This window comes from Megascapheus bottae, chromosome 6 (genome assembly GCF_031878675.1).
Source record: "Megascapheus bottae isolate mThoBot1 chromosome 6, mThoBot2.hap1, whole genome shotgun sequence".
In the NCBI taxonomy this organism is placed as follows: domain Eukaryota; kingdom Metazoa; phylum Chordata; class Mammalia; order Rodentia; family Geomyidae; genus Megascapheus; species Megascapheus bottae.
In genome coordinates this window covers 51,634,325-51,651,342 of record NC_143514.1, presented here as the reverse complement: position 1 = coordinate 51,651,342, position 17,018 = coordinate 51,634,325, and the positions used below count along the sequence as shown (strand labels likewise).

The window sequence follows — 17,018 nt, the reverse complement described above, 5'->3', positions numbered from 1 at the left end:
TTTTTGTATTTAAATAAAAGCAGAAATATAAGCTTTACCTAGAAAATATCTTTTAAATGACCGGTAAAGGCAGAGAATCACAGGTTCCCTCAAAACTTCTCAACTGATCTTTTTGGCCTTGGGCCTTGTTCAGCATAAAATTGTTGTAGTTCCTTTAGAGTGATTTTATTTAGCCATTAATATTTAATCTCTGTTTTGTTTGGAATTCTGTTACTTTCCAAGCATTTTTTTTTTTTATCTTTTAAGATTCAGATCAGAGCTGGTGTAGTGGTAGACACCTGTCATCTCAGAACTGAGGAGGCTGAAGCAGGAGTATCACAAGTTTGAGGGCAGACAGGACTACATAGTAAATAGAAAGCGATCAAGTCAAGGGTACTTTCTTTAGAAATATCTCTAAAGGTGTAAAGAAAAGCAATTATCCTTATTGTGTCTATAGAATATTGTATACTATAGATCTGTCTATTGTCTATCTTCCCTGCTATACCGTGAACTTACTAAAGGCAAACAATTTTTGTATCACAGATAGTGGGTATACAATAAACATTTATAGTTCTCAACTCTGTGAACATCATTAATAGTTAAGAACAAGGAACAAGTTAATGTATTATCAGAAGTCGAAATATCATCATGATATATTTACATAAAAAAGCTTATGACACTTGTTTCATTGAAATTAGTGCTCTGCTTTGGGTAGCATTATAAATTCCTCAAGAAAAGGTAGAAAGAACCATGAACACTCTCATCAACAAGTGTTCTCAAATGAAATCAGCTTGAAGCAGTTTTCATTAAGATGGATTGAATGTGGCATTGTGAGAAACACTTTATCAAATGTAGTGTTTTACTTAGTGATTAACTATATACCAGTTGATGAAGCTCCTCAAATCCTTTGTAATCCCACCACTCCAATAAACATTTAATGAGTATATAAGTTCAAGAAGCCTAGCAGAGGATTTAAACCTTCAATCTTGTTTTTATTTACTCTTGGAACTCAATTTCTCACTTCAAGTGAAGAAAGCTGGTGCTTGAGGCTCATCTGTTGCCCTGGTAAAATTAATGTGCCTCCCACAGTTTAAATTAAACATGTGATATTTAAGATGAAAGAAATTTCGTAAGAGTGCCACAGTATCAGTCACACTTGCCTTAAATTGTTTGAACATTAGCAAATTGTTTCCTGAAAAATGATACATTCATAAGTTAAAAAATAATACTGAATAAGATTTGGGTTAATTCTAAATGTGAAATCTCAAAAGTAGAGAACTATTTTAATAACTGAATCCTGCAGTGTAGAATGTATCTGGGAAAACTGAAGTATAATGGTATAATGTAAACCATATTTACCTGTGTTGAAACAACGGGTGGGCACTGGTAGCTCATGCCTGTAATTGTAGCTATTCAGGGAGCTCTGAGAATCATGGTTCAAAGCCAGCCTATGCAGGAATAGTTTGTGAGATTCAACTTAACTGCTCCCCAAAAATAAAAGCAAGAAGTGGAGCTGTGGCTCAAGTGATAGAGCACTAGTCTTGAGCAAACAACACTCAGGGATAGTTCCCAGGCCTTAAATTCAAACCCCAGGGCCAGCACTGATAGACAAAAAAATAAATATGAGAATATAATTATTAATTTCCCTATCTCATGGGTTATAAGGTCCAAATGAAACACTTATACAACATCATGTAAATCTGAAGCATTAATATATATTATTCTTCACCTAATTAAATTGAGATACATATAATTTGTTTGGTGACTATAATAAACATACCAAATTAGATTTAATTTTGAATAATTTATCATGAGGCTAAATTTTGCCTAAGTTTACAGAAATGCAATAAACTATGCATAAACTGTTGATCTCTAAATTGGGAAGGGAGACCTGAACAAGGGAAAGAAGATAAAGACATTTTAGTAATTCACAAAGGTCAATGTATTTTGATGTGAATCTACTAGGAAGCAACACATTTAATTACATGAACCAATGATTTTCATTTGCTAAAATACCTTCACATTAATAAAAAGCAAACAATCAATTGTTTCATTAGAAATATCCCAGAGTTAATAAATAAGAGCTTATGCTCTTCTGGGGATTATCAGTCTGAATAAATCTAAATGCCAACTTACTGTGTAAGATACTTAGTAAAAGTTCTTTTCTAAGTAATACACTGTATAATTATCTGCATTTAAAACTATAACACAGAAATTCTTGACATGAGATTTTAGAAATACCTGTGCCTGTTTTGGGAGCTACACTTTAAGTTATAAAAAATCCTGACTTTTTTTTCATTACTTCAACTGCTTTAGTAACCTTACTGGAAAGTATACACAGGTATTTAAATCAAATAACAAATTGTTTAAATTAAATACAACTGCATGATCAAAAAAAACAAAGATTCCATAATCATTAATAATCTTATTATAGTAAATTATTCAGGATTATTTACAAACCATTATTGTTTTTTGTTGGGGGGTGGATTGGAGATATGGCCTTACTACTTAGTCCAGGCCAGTTTTGAATTTCGTATGAGCCCAGATTAGCCTCAAACTTGTGATCCTTTTGCCTTATCTGGTATTACAGGAGTGGGCAACCATACTGGGCCTTCAACATTCTTATAAAAAGTCCTTTATCTCGGGCCGGGCGTGTGGCCTAGTGTTATAGAGTGCTTGCCTAGCATGCACAAAGACCCGGGTTCAAATCCTTGGTACCACATACATAGAAAATACCAGAAAGTGGTGCTGTGGCTCAAGTGGTAGAACTCTAGCCTTCAGAAAGCCCAAGGACAGTGCTTAGGTCCTGAGTTCAAGCCCCAGGACTGCCAAAAAAGAAGTGCTTAAGAATTAGACAATTCTTTTCCCCTCCAGGAAGGATAGCCTGAGGAACAAGGCAAATCATATCCCAAAGAAACACATAAATCCAGAATTTGGAACAAGTCATTTGGCTTGGTTTCTTCACAAAGCAAATGTCACAGGGGGGAAAAGGGAGGAGATGGTGCTTACTTAAGAGAGATTTAAGAAGTCTAAAACTTAAATATCATTTGTGATCCTTGAGTGAATTGTGGGTTCCAGAAAGAAAAACAGCTAGAAAGATATTCTGGCAACAAATAGTGAAGTTTGAATATGCGCTGGATATTAATATTTGAGAATTATCACTAATTTTGGTTCATATGACAATGGTATTGTGATTAAGTAGGAAAATCTCACGTTCACAAAAAACATACTAAAGTTTAGGAGCAAAATATGAATTTTATAATTTACTTTGAAATGGTTTAGTCAAAAACTAATAAATGTCAGATATCTTGAAATGTTTTCATGCAGCTTATGTTTTACTAACTTCCCAGAAGTAGTGCTATGGCTCAAAGAGTAAGGCAGTAGCCTTGAGCTGAAGAGCTCAGGGATAGTGCCCAGGCCCAGAGTTCAAGCCCCATCGCCCCCACAAAAAAAATAAAATTTACTAATTTCAAAGGCTTAAATGCAACAAATATTAAAATATCATTTAAAATTTTAAATAAATTTTGAATAATTTTTGTGTATATATAATTCAGTGTATCAAATCCAGAGCCTCAAGTGCGCTCATCACACAATCTACTAGTATATTACATATCTTCAATAAATTTTTAATTCATTTTATGTTCTAGTCAACATTTCCCACTTTTAATCAGAAAGGAACTGAGGAAAAAAATGTATTATATAGCCAGGTGCTGGTGGTTGATACCTGTAATCCTAGCTACTCAGGAAGCTGAGATCTTAGCATCATGGTTCTAAGCCAACCTGGATAAGAACATCTTATTTATAATTAGCCAGAAGTGGAGCTGAAATAACAGAGCACCAGGTTTGAGCAAATAAGCTAAGACACAGTACCCAGGCCCTGAGTTTAAGCCATAGTACCAGCACCAAATAAATAATCATAAAAATAAATTCATCAAAGTCACAAATCTATGCATATTTTCATATATACTTAGCTTTTAAATGGGGCTCTTTATGAATTTAAATTTTGAGATAAACTATTACTAAGACTTAAAACTATATTAAGACTTTAGGGAGTTACTGGGAGACAGTAAGGGAACAGAAGACACTGTATGAAAGGAAATGTACTCATTACCTGACTCATGTAATTGCAATCCCTCTGTATATCATTTCTATAACAGTAAAGATGATTAGATTTTAGGATAACTATATGGAAGAAGTAATTGTGGCAACTGTCTTAATTATTGAACATAGGTTTAGAGGATTTCTATGTTTATTACAATATTCTAATTTTTTTTTTTTTTTGGCCAGTCCTGGGCTTGAGCTCAGAGCCTGAGCACTGTCCTTGAACTTTCTCAAGGCTAGAGCTCTACCACTTGAGCCTCAGCACCACTCCGGCTTTTTTGTATGTATGTGGTACCGAGGAATCGAACTTGGGCCCTTGTGCATGCTAGGCAAGCACTCTACCACTAGGCCAAACTCCCAGCCCAATATTCTAATTTTTATACAATATTTTTATAATGAAAGTTTAAAGTTCTATAAAATAATACATAATTAAAGAAATGGTCATATAATATCAAAAGGGAAAATACTACAATAGTATTGAAGGACCACTTATTTTTATAAAAATATACATAAATAGAATTGCATGAAGATATGAAACATGGAAAAACATACGATAAAATCAATAGTCTGTTAGAATATTTTCTGTTTGTTTTGCAATATTTTCCATAAATGTGTATTTATGAAATCTCTATATATGTACTATTATAAACATGTACTGTCATAAAAATAGCAATTTATAAATAAGCCAAGCTAGGTAGTTCATACCTGTAATACTAGTTATTCAGGAAGTTAAGATTGAGAATATCAGAGTTAGAGGCCAGTACAGGAGTAGGAATGGCAATTTGTAAGACCCCCCCCCCCGCTTCTCAATCAGTGTCTGGACATTGTGGTATATGTAATTCCAGCTACAAGGGCATCTGAGATCGGAAGAATCATGGTTCTATGTCATCCTGGGCAAAAATCTTTACAAAATACCATCTCAATAGAAAAACCGAGCAGTGGTAGCATATGCCAGACAATTAGAGTGGGAAGTATAAAACTGAAGATGCTGGCCTGGACAACAAATGGGACTCTATTTTAAAATAACCTGGACCTCTAGGTGCTTACCAGTGGCTGTGTTCTCACACTAACTGTATAGAAAAAGGAGGCAGAGTAAAGCTACCATATATACACCTCAGCCCAGGCCTATTCCTGTTGTGTTGTGAATAGGGAGACATGGGCTAGGGAAAAAAATAAAATAACCTGTACAAGAAAAAAAAAATGGGGGGGGGGTGTCTGTGATGTTTCTTAAGTGGTAAGCCACCCCCATCATAATTATGAGTTTGTATCCTAGCATTGCCAAAGTAAAATAAAAGAAAAAAGTCCAAACTTATAATTATAAAAAGTTAATGTTATGTCTTAAAAGTATTTTTTCATTCTGGCACTAGTGATTCACACCTGTAATCCTAGCTACTCAGAGAGCTGAAATCTGAGGACTGTGATTCAAAGCCAGCTGGGACAGTAAAGTACATGAGACTCTTATCTTCAATTTACCACCAAATTAGAAGCAGAGCTGTGACCTCAAGTAGTAGAGTTTTCCTTGAACAAAAAAGCTCATAGGCGGTATATTGTATGTACGTTAATTTGTTTATTTGAAATAAAGGGAAGGGGGGAAAACAAGATGATTGGGAGGGGATAGGGAAGTAAATAGAGACATGAGAAGGGGTATCAATGCGTGAAAAGTAATGTACCTACTATCTGGCAAATGTAACTGTAACCCCTCTGTACATTACCCCAACAATAAAAAATAAAAATTTAAAAGAACAACAAAAAAAAAATAAGCTGAGAGGCAGTACCCAGACTCTTTTGAGTTCAAATTCCAGAACCTGCACAAAACACAAAGTGCTATTCCACCATTCTAAGAATAAATAAGTTTCTGTTTTTGTTTATTTTTTAAACTCAGAACTTTGTACTTGATCATCTGGCTTTCTGGCTATTGATCTAGGACTTGAGTTGCGGTTCTAGTCTTGATTTTCTGATGGTTATTTTGGATCTAGGAGTTGTTGGAGTTTTCTAACCAGACTGCCTTCATCCTTCAGATCTCAGCTTCCTTAGTAGGTAACATTACACTGGTGCCTGGTACCAGTATTTGTCAGTTAACCAATTTTCTTGGAATTCAGCTTTTAAAATTTGTTTTAAGATTAATTCTTTCTGGGCCAGGAACATGACCTAGTGTTGAGTGTTCCCCTAGCATGCATGAATGCGTGGGTTCGAATTTCTGATACCACATACACACAAAAAAAAGCCAGAAATGGTGCTGTGGTTTAAGTGATAGAGCACTAATCTTGAGAAAGTCCAAGACAGTGGTTAAACCCTGACTTCAAGCCAGAGGATTGGCAGGGGGAAAAAAAAGGGGCCAGGAGTGTGGGAGCGTGCCCACCTAGCATACACAAAGCCCAGAACCAAAAATGCAGAAAAAGCCGGAAATGGTGCTGTGGCTCAAGTGGCAGAGTGCTAGCTTTGAGCAAAAAGTGTCCAAGGACAGTGCCCAGGTCCTGAGTTCAAGCTCCAGGACTGGCAAAAAATAAAAAGATTATTTTTTTCTTTGGCTGGATATAGTGGACAATCCCTGCAATCTAAGCTATACTTGGGAGGCAGGAATCAGTAGAAAGAACTTCAAGGCCAGCATGGACAAGAAATTAGTGAGATAGTATCTCAACAAATGAGCCAGGCATGGTGATTCATACCTCAATATGCAGGAGGTACAGGTAAGAAGACTGTGTCCAGGCCCTGAATTCAAGTCCTAAGACTAACAAAAAGAAAAACAAAAACAAAATCTCACGGGGAAGCTCTGACTCATTCTCAAAACTGTTTGCCTTCTTTTCCTATAGCCATTTCCCTTTCTCCATTTACACACCATACTTCCCCTACTTTTGTTCCACTCATTAAGCATGTGTTGAGTATTTATTGTGTTTAGGAATAAAAAGGGCATGGTTCCTATCAAAAGAAAAATCAAACCTGGAAAAACATATAAGTGGATAATTCAAATGTGCTTAGTGTACCAATAACAGAAAATAGAAGTTTCACTGGACAGTATAAGAAGGGTGGCTGATAGAAGTAGAAAATAACAGTCTTCCTGCAAAAAGCAGGAGAAAATGCATTCCTGGCAGTTGGTAAGCATGCAAGAAGAGTAAGACTATGGAGAACAGTTGTACAGTAGATATGGAGAGTTTGCATCTGGTGGGGCTATTTTTTGCATCATTACAAGGTAAGAGATTATATGGTAAGACTGCAGAAGGGAGAGAAAGAAGGGAGGAAATACCAAACTCTTACAAATAACTAGCACATCCCTGAGATAAAATTCCTAATGGATTCATCAGGGTGACATCACCAGGACCTAGCCATCTTTTAAAGGTACCACTCTCAACTCTGTTACAATAACAATTAAATTTCAAGGTATGTTTTGGAGGGAATATTTAAACCATAGCAGGTAAGGAAATGGGAAGAGCTGATGATATAGAGATATACTGAAGCAATTACTAAGGTGTTGATTGCTGTGTTAATATAAAAATGAGTAATTAAAATCTTCTTGCTCAAAATGTACCTTCTGAATTAACTTTACTTGACTGCAGGATGACAAAGCCCAAATCCGTTTATAAGAAATAGTTGGTACAGGGCCTGGGAGTTTGGCCTAGTGGTAGAGTGCTTGCCTACAATGCATGAAGACCCAGGTTCGATTCCTCAGTACCATATATGTAGAAAAAAGCCGGAAATAGTGCTGAGGCTCAAGTGGTAGAGCTCTAGCCTTGAGAAAGTCCAAGGACAATGCTCAGGCTCTGAGTTCAAGCCCAAGACTGGCAAAAAAAAAAAAAAAAAAGAACTAGTTGGTACAAATAGAGCAAAACCTAGATGCATAAGGCCATATAGGATGACGCTAAATGAAAGGACTTCCAGGATATAGAAACAAATGCCATATAATGTATGATTGTTGTCCTTAATGTACTATGTTATTTCTCATCTCTTTTGTTGTTCCTTGGTTATCTCATATTATTACAGTATCTTGTTACCTGATATATTGTATATATGTTTATTTGGTTATTTGAAATAGGATAGGGAAGGGGGGAAAACAAGATGAGGAATGGGGAGAGGAGGGAAATGGGAACCAAAACATGTGAAATGGTATCAATGTTTGCGAAGTAATGCACTTACTATCTGGTGAATATAATGTAACCCTTCTATTAATTACAATAAATTAAAAAAAAGAAATAGTTGGTACAAGCCAGGAACAGTGGCTCACAACTGTAATCCTAGCTACTCAGGAAGCTGAAATCTAAGGATCATGGTTCAAAGTCTGCCAGGGCACTAAAGTCTGTGAGACTCTTATCTCCAATTAACCACTAGAAAATGGGAAGTGGGGCTGTGGCTCAAGGGGTAGGGCAGTAGTCTTGAGCTGAAGAGTTCAGGGACAATGCCCAGGCCCAGAATTCAAGTCCCACTACTGACAGAAAAAGAAAAAGAAGAAAAAAAATAGTTGGTGCAGAGTGACTTTCAGGGAAAAATATTACAGTGGGTAGGTTGTTTCTTCTTTAGCTGAATCAGTTGGGGTGTGAAAATACTAAATGGGAAGTTCCAAAACCAAAAATTCATGTATTTTAAATTGTGAGCTGTCCTGAGTAGCTTGATGAATTCTCAAACTTCTTGCCTGGGATGTATCACCATCATTTTGTCCAGCCTATCTACCTATCCTTTGCATGCTGTGTACATATTAAACAAGAAGTTATCTTGACTATCAGATTGTCCCAATGCTTATATTCAAGAAACACTTATTTAACCTAATAATGACTCAAAGAGCTAGAATACTGAGGATGATGTTGACCATTTGCAAATGCCAAAGAGAAGCTGGGGTAGGACTGTCTTTACCAAACGGTGAAAGTACAAGAAGGTATTTTTAGACATGTGCGTACTCATGTACACACTTACGCACATGTGCGCGGTGTGCGTGCACACACATACCATTTAATTTTCATTACAAGATACTCCTGTTTCATTTTTTAATCATGTGTTTTGATTCTCTCCCCTCTCCCCTCCTCCCTCTCTCTCTGCCAGTCCTGGGGCTTGAACACAGGGCCTGGGCATTGTCTTTGAGCTTCCCAAGACAAGCCTAGCACTCTACCACTTGAGGCACAATATCACTTCCAGCTTTTTCCATGTATGTGGTACTGAGGAATTGAATCTAAGGCTTTGTGTATGTAAGGCGAGTATTCTACCACTATGCCATACTCCCAGCCCTGTTTCTAATCTCTCTCTTTTTTTTTTCCCTTAGTCCTGGAGCTAACTCAGGGGCTGAACACTGTCCTTGGCTAGTGCTCTACTACTTGAGCCACAGCACCATTTCTGGATTTTTCTGTGTATATGGTACAAAGGAATTGAACCCAGGGCTTTGTGCATGCTAGGCAAGCACTCTACTATGAGGTCATGCTTCTGGCCCTGTTTCTAATTTTTCAATGTGTCTAATTTATAAATTAAATTTTGTTGGGGAAATAAAAGGAACCAGGTAGGTGGCTAAGTGATAAGAGCACATAGGCTTAGTAAGCACAAAGTACTACATTCTATCCCAACATCAAAACAAACAACAAAAGAACCCAAAACACTTCACCAAGATAAAATATTTTTAAAAATAAGCAAAACTATTATCTCATGACACCCAAATCCTATCAAAGGAAAGTATGCATATACAAAACAAAACAAAACAAAACAAAAAACAGTATGAGTTAAGGATTTGTTATCCAAAATGTTTGAGACCAGAAACATTTTGGATTTTGGAATGTTTGTATAAACAGTTTGGGTTGAGTACTACTAATTCCAAATTATGAAATCAAAAACATTTTGAGTATCATGGGGTCTAAACATGTTTTGAACGTTAAAGCATTCTAGATTTTAGGTTTTCAGATTAGAGATACTTAACTAGTGTAGGATCTTGTACCGAACTTTCAGATATCTCTTGGGCATTCTGGAATACAGTGTCCACAGACAAAAAGAACTACTGCAGTGTTACCTGTTTTGTTACAAGACTTATCCTCATCCTCTATCAAGAAATTACCAATCATGTATTGAAAAGAAAACAGTCTGAAGACATAAGTAAGTGCTCCCCAACAAATTAAAAAAAGAAAATCCTGCTACAGAATTTATCTCTTGCAAAATCTTGGGGAGGGGACATTAAAGAAATGCTCTGGTGTGAGCTTCTTGATCAGATTGATAGATGAAACAAAGACTAATTTTTGGACATTAAAGAAATGCTCTGGTGTAAGCTTCTTGATCAGATTGATAGATGAAACAAAGACTAATTTTTCACTCTCAAAACAAAAACAGTTATTTTCTCAGGCCTAGTGGTAAATCTACCAGATTCATTTGGGGGGGGAGGGGTGGTGTGCTAAAGCCCTGAGCACTGTCCTGTGACTTTCTGAAGGATAGAGCTCTACCACTTGAGTCTCAGCACCACTTCCGGCTTTTATTTTTTTCTCTGTATGTGGTACCGAGGAATCGAACCTGGGTCTTTGTGCATGGCTAGGCAAGCACTCTACCACTAGGCCAAACTTCCGGCCCGCATTTTTTTTTTTTTTTTTAAATCAGAACAGGTAAAATTGTACTTACATCTCGGGCTTTCACATAAAAGGCCTCTTGAAAAGCAGCTTCTAATGAGCCAATAAAAAATACAGGATGGCAGTCACCATATCTATAGGGAAAATTGAGTCTATTAATTAAGGTGCATTTCAAATTCACAAGTCTAATCCTTGAGTTTTAAGTAAATTCATTTATTTAAATGCTTGGGAAAAAATGTGCTTTCTTCAATTCTCCTTGTCTATACTAATATAACTCTAGAATTTTAATTATAATTACCAAACGTTAAAATGCCATTCACAAGGAGCGACTTTTTGGCTACTCACTTTGACAGCTTTAGCTTCCTATTTTATTCCATGTAAATAGTTTCATGTAAAGTTCCCATTTTATATTACATAAGAAATAATACTAAAGAGAAATATTATTTATATCAAATTTAAGGGTTAAATATTAATCCTCTTCATAATTAAACATCTCAAAAATTCCTAAATGTACATAAACATTTTATGAGTCTTAGAATAAATGCTAAAGAATTTTTTAAAAAGTAGTAAAATGCACTTACTTACTTTTAATTCTCTTAAAATTTTATTTACTTATCTACTGTTACTGCAGTTTGGCCCAGGGCCTCACGCTGATTAGGAAGGTGGTCTATCCCTTTAGTTATACTCGTAGCCCTTTTGTTTTTAGTTGTTTTTTTAAGTAGTACTTGACATTTTTAAATAGGACTGGCCCAGAACTAAAAATTCTCCTATTTGGGTCTCCAAAGTAGACCACAGACCATACAGCTTACTGGTTGAAATGGGGGTCTGGACTGGAACTGTAATTCTATCTCTGTTTAGAGAAACCTAGTATCATATAGATTTTATTTTGTCTCTCTATCCCAAGATGAACTAAAAATGTACACAATATCCTAATTCTTTGGGAAACACAATAGCAATATTACATTAGTAACTCATTTATTAAACTTTAATAAAGATACAGAAAGTGATATACCTCTCTGAAGTTATGATTTACTAGTTAGCTCACATTTAACAGTATGTATTTCCCTCTCAGGACAATGTATATATTGATATATCACTTGAATCCTTTATGGCAAAATTTTAAACAATCTATAATAAAATTGTCCCAGAAAAATCACAGTAGCATAAGAAAACATCAAGTTTATATAGTTAATGTCCTAACCCTACCTTGAAGAAAACTCTGCTGTAAATTGTAATAAGGCATCTCCTTCATTTTCTGCGTTTTCTGGCACTAAAAAACAAACAAAAGAAAAAACAAAAACCAAAAAAACAAAACAAATAGACACAAAAAACAAACCACATAACATCTAATCCCACATATAAGAAATATATTTAATCAATAAAGAGGAAACAAAATTAAGCTTTAGCTTCTGTGATATATCTGAGGGGACATGTTAACTCAACATACATTAGAAGATTTCATCAATCCAGAATAAAAAATAACCTCCAAAAAATTCCAAGCTCATAGAATGTGGAAATTAACAAACACAATCCTGGCAAGCATCTAATGAATGTGCCAGCTGTCAAATAAGTTTTTAAAATTTTTTGATAGATATCTTGTGGTTAAATTATTTTAAAAGATCTGACATTATTTTAAAGACCTCATTAATGAGGAAAATTGTCAACTTCACTTAAATAATACATCTATTTCTGCCAACAGGAGTTTTATAATTTCACAGAGTGAATGAGCTACTTAAGTATTAACTTTAGCAGTCATTTTGCACTTAATATTACTTGCTTTCTATATTACATATCTCACAAGAGGAAGTGACAGTGATGGTAGAATCACTTTTTTCCTTCCAAAGATGAGTATTAGTCAATACTTTACATTTCATTGCATTTTTTGTAATTTTTACTATTGCACTGAGAATTTGGGTACTTAATAAAATCAAAACTCGAAAGACTGGTTCTAATGAAGAATATCTCAAAATTCTAAAGTACACCACTGCTTCTCACTTTGAGTTCTAAAAGGGAGAATTATAATGCTGGCCCCAAAGAGCTATTAATACTCACTCATTGGAGATTTTCTCAGGGCAGATGACGCCATGCTGAATACTTCTCCATCATCCACCCCAAATTCTGTAGCATCTTCAAAGTCATCGCCATCGCTATCACTAACCATATGAACATCGGTGCTTTGCTATTTAAGGAAAGTCCTAATTAGACTTGTATCGACTTCAATGTATGTAATTACAACAGGATATTAGTATTATCAAACAAGAAAACATTTAATAAAGTTTAATATTTTTCATTTTAAGTCTTATATACGTGACTACATCTGCTAGACCAAAGTTGGGGGAGAATGAAAGAAAATGAAGGATACTAATAAACTTATTAGCCTAGAATATGGAATTAAATGCTCATTAAGTGGGCACAACTTGAAAAGTCAGAAACAAAGTAATAAATGAGTTTTCCAAAAAGCACACAGTAACCAGGCATCAGTAGTTCCTGCTTGTAATTCTAGCTAGTAAGGAGTCTAAGATCTGAGGATCATGATTGAAGTCAGCTTGAGCAGGGAAGTCTGTGAAAAACTCAAATTAACCAACAAAAGCAGGAAGTGCAACCATGGCTCAAGTGGTAAAATGCTACCTTGCGCAAAAAAAGTTCAGGGACAGCACTTAGGCATTGAGGTCAGGCCCCAGGGCAGGTGCACACGCATGGAACATGCACACATGAACACACACACACAAACACAAATATACTTGACAGACGGGAGCAATATTCATGCTTAAAATGTGTCATTTTCTCATGGCATTGGTTCTTAAATTTCTCATGAATGAAATTATCAGAGAAGGCATATCATGCAATATTATGGGGAGATGTAGTATAAGCTATGCAAATTGAAGGCTATTTGATATAAAATATAATGAAAGTCTAATACAGTAAGCATTTATAGTGAATTTACTATGTGCTAACTATTGATAAATAAGCTGTGTCTGTTTTTCAGCAACAATGGCTGAAGCTTAAAGTATTAAAATCAGTAGATATGAAATACAAATGGGTATGATATTCCCCAAGTTGGAATGGACTTTTAAAATACTGAGAATAAAAAAAAATTGAATTGTGTTTGAGTACTGACAAATATTTGTGTCTTGCATGAGAAGGATAGTCCAAGCAAATTAGTTGGCTAAATGGCTGTTTGTACTATGCTCAACAAGTAGTCTATAAACACTAATGTATAAGTGAAATTTTCATTGTTTAAACTAATGCAATGTATTTTTAAGTATAAAAAGTGGGAAACTAAGCTGGGTGCCTGTAATCCTAGATTACTGGTGAGACTGAGATCTGAGGATCACAATTTGAAGTCAACCTAGATAGGAAAGTTGGTGATATTCTATCTCCAATAGAGTACTAAACAAAAAAAAAGCTAGAAAGGGAGCTGTGGCTCAAGTGGTAGAGCACCAGCCTTGAGCTTAGGGACAGTGCCCAGGCCCTGAGTTCAAGCCCCAGGATCAGCCCAAAAAAGAAAAGGAAAAAGGGAAACTATTTGATCCTATACAGAAGAACCTAACTTAAAAGTAACTATGGTACATTGTAAATATGTTTATTTGTTTATTTGAAGGAGGAGAGGGGAGGGGAGAGGAAGAGAGGGGGAGGGGGAAGGGGAAGGGGAAGAGGAAGGGAGAAAACAAGATGATTAGGAGGGGGTGGGGGAGTGACAAAAACACAAGAAGGGGTATCAATGTGTGAGAAGTAATACATCTACTACCTGACGAATGTCACTGTAACCCCTTTATACATTATCCCAACAATTAAAAACAAAGGACCACGGTGACAAAACTCACATCCTCCGTCAGCTAGCTCTGTTTCAGCTTTCAAACCTAGTCTCATCTAGTATTCACCCCTCTCTTTGAGAGGCATTAGATTAAGAATGAGAGGCAAGAAAACTAAGAATATTCCACATATACTTCTTTTCTTGTCTCAGTCCTTTTATCCTTTTATCTGTCTAATATCTATCCTTTCTCCGAATTTAGTTTTCAATCAAATTATATCCCTTTTCCTTTCCACAAAAAGGTCTCACGTTAAATTAAAAGTGATTTTAATTCTTTCTTATGAACTATTATTCACTTTTGTATCCACAAAGTACAAAATCGTCCAGTTCCTTAAAGTCCTAGAAAATGAAATCCTACAACACCACCTTCAAATGGAGGTATCTAAAAGCCGATTTTGTTGAAAAAAGTATATTTCAAATATGAATTATTGAAGTATCTGCAAGAATGAACTACTTAATTATGTATAAGGAACTCCCAATCTCTTCACATTTTCTTATCAGCCATCTCACAGGTTAGGAAAAGCTTTTCTAAAAAATGAGATAAACAATCTTTTTTTCATTAATGTTTGCAGACGAGAATAGATAATCTCATGATCAGTCATGGCAGCCTTAAAATGCTTGGAATGTAGAAAAGCTGTTGATTCAGAATTTTTAAAATAGCCAAATTTTATGATTCCATGTTAGCTGTTAACCACTTTCATTTACTCCTTTTATCACTCAACAAACATTTTTAAATATCTACTCTACACCACATTTTCTGGACATGTGTGAAAGATATCATCTATGCTCTCCTCAGGAGTACTATATAATATATAGAGATAGTTACAGTGTTGAGAGATGTTATGATATACAAATTCTTAGGAGAGTACCCAACTCAACTCATGGTGAGAAGGATCAGAGAAAACTTTCTGGAAGATGACAACAACACAAATTAAGAAATGAAAATACAGTATCAAAGAAACCTTGTAACTAAAGTAAATGTTTCTTTTAGTAGACATTTTACCAACCATATATTATATTGAGGCACAAGGTTAAAAACTAAAAATATGGAAGTAATATATAGTTTCTATCTACAAGAAATTCCCACTCTAAAAGGAAAATATATTTACTTGCAAGTGTTTTTTGGGTTGTTTTTGTTTTTTGGTCAGCCATAGGATATGAACTCTGGGCCTGAGTGCTGTCTCTGAGCTCTTCAGCTCAATACTAGTGCTCTGACACTTGAGCTACAGCGACACTTGTTTTCTGATGGTTAACTAGAGATAAGAATCTCACAAACTTTTGGGCCTGGGCTAGCTTCGGACTGCAATCCTCAGATCTCAGCCTCCTGAGTAGCTAGCTAGGATCAAAGGCATAAGCCATCAGTGCCCAGCTTGCATGTATATTTTTCAGTGTATTTTTGCTTACACAAAAACAGTGTAAACAAATGCCATTTAAGAACAGAGTCCCCAAGGACTATTAGGAAGATTTCTCAAGATGTCAGTGACAATATTAAATGTAGACCTGGCATTATGGTGGAATATTACTATGGGTAGACTGGTGCAGAGTTATACAATGAGTGTGTGGGAGGGGGTGGGGGGAGACAAGTAAATAGTTGGATATTTTAAAAAATCAATAAAAATCCAGAAAAATATGAAGCATTACTAGTTTCATGTGTGTGCAAGAAGTGTGAATCAGTCATAAGGGTAAAGAAGTTTGATGGAGCTAGATTATTAGTCTTTAAAATTATGCTAAGATGAACATTACTTTGATGGCAATAAGAAAATCCACAGAGGCTTTTAGGCAGGGAGGTGTTCAAAGAAACAACTCTCATGGCTCTGCCTCTGTGTGTTATTTGGTACGGTCTGCTTGCATATGGCAGTTTAGACTTGAAGACATAAGAAAAGTTACCTGCTTTACATTTGTAAGAAAGACACTACTTGAACAGTGAGCAATGGAAATTAAGTGAAGATGACAAAATCACCATCTATTTCCAGGGTCAGGTGTCAGGGGTTTCTACCTATAATTCTAGTTACTCAGGAGGGAAGATCAAGATTCAAGGTTAGTTTGGGCAAAAAGTTCAAGAGACTCCAACTCAATACCTAGATTGGTCATGCATAGCTATCATCTCAGTTATATGAGAGTCTGAGATTAGGGGATTGTGGTTGCAGGCCTACTCAGGCATGAATTTCGGTTGTTGTGGTTTTTCTTATTGTGGTGCTAATACTGAGGCTTCAGTGCTGTCTCTTAGCATTTTTGCTCACAAATGGAGTTCTACCACCTAAGCCACAGCTCTGCTTCTGACTTTTTGGTGGTTAACTAGAGATAGGTGTCACATAAATTTTCTTGCTCATGCTTGCTCTGAACCACGATCCTCAGATCTCTGCATCTTGAGTAGTTAGAATTACAGGCATAAGCCACTGGCTGCTGGTTAAAACAAAAACAAACAACCCCCTTTTTCTTCTGGTCCTGGGCTTTGTCCCTGAGACTCTGTGCTCAGGGCTAGCTCTCTATCACTTGAATCACAGCACCATTTCCAGATTATTTTGAGTAGTTTACTGGAGATAAGATTCATAAACTTTACTGTCCAGGCTGGCTTCAAAGCATAATTCTCAGATCTCATCCTCCTGAGG

The 17,018-nt window shown here is 35.8% G+C and overlaps 1 protein-coding gene and 1 non-coding gene across 2 annotated transcripts in view; one reads left to right on the top strand and one right to left on the bottom strand.

The window, feature by feature from the left end:
* The window catches only part of Faf1 (Fas associated factor 1), a 286,921-nt gene that overhangs the window by 94,018 nt on the left and 175,885 nt on the right, over positions 1-17,018 (bottom strand). The window contains exons 10-12 of the mRNA XM_090334872.1: positions 12,651-12,777; positions 11,805-11,868; positions 10,651-10,732 (exon numbers count right to left, since the gene is read on the bottom strand). Of these exons, the coding sequence (XP_090190998.1) occupies positions 10,651-10,732; positions 11,805-11,868; positions 12,651-12,777 (273 nt within the window). The remainder of the gene's footprint in view (positions 1-10,650; positions 10,733-11,804; positions 11,869-12,650; positions 12,778-17,018) is intronic.
* On the top strand, positions 5,111-5,239 carry LOC150061847 (small nucleolar RNA SNORA51). Its single transcript, XR_016536064.1, has one exon. It is a non-coding gene; the product is annotated as a small nucleolar RNA SNORA51 (small nucleolar RNA).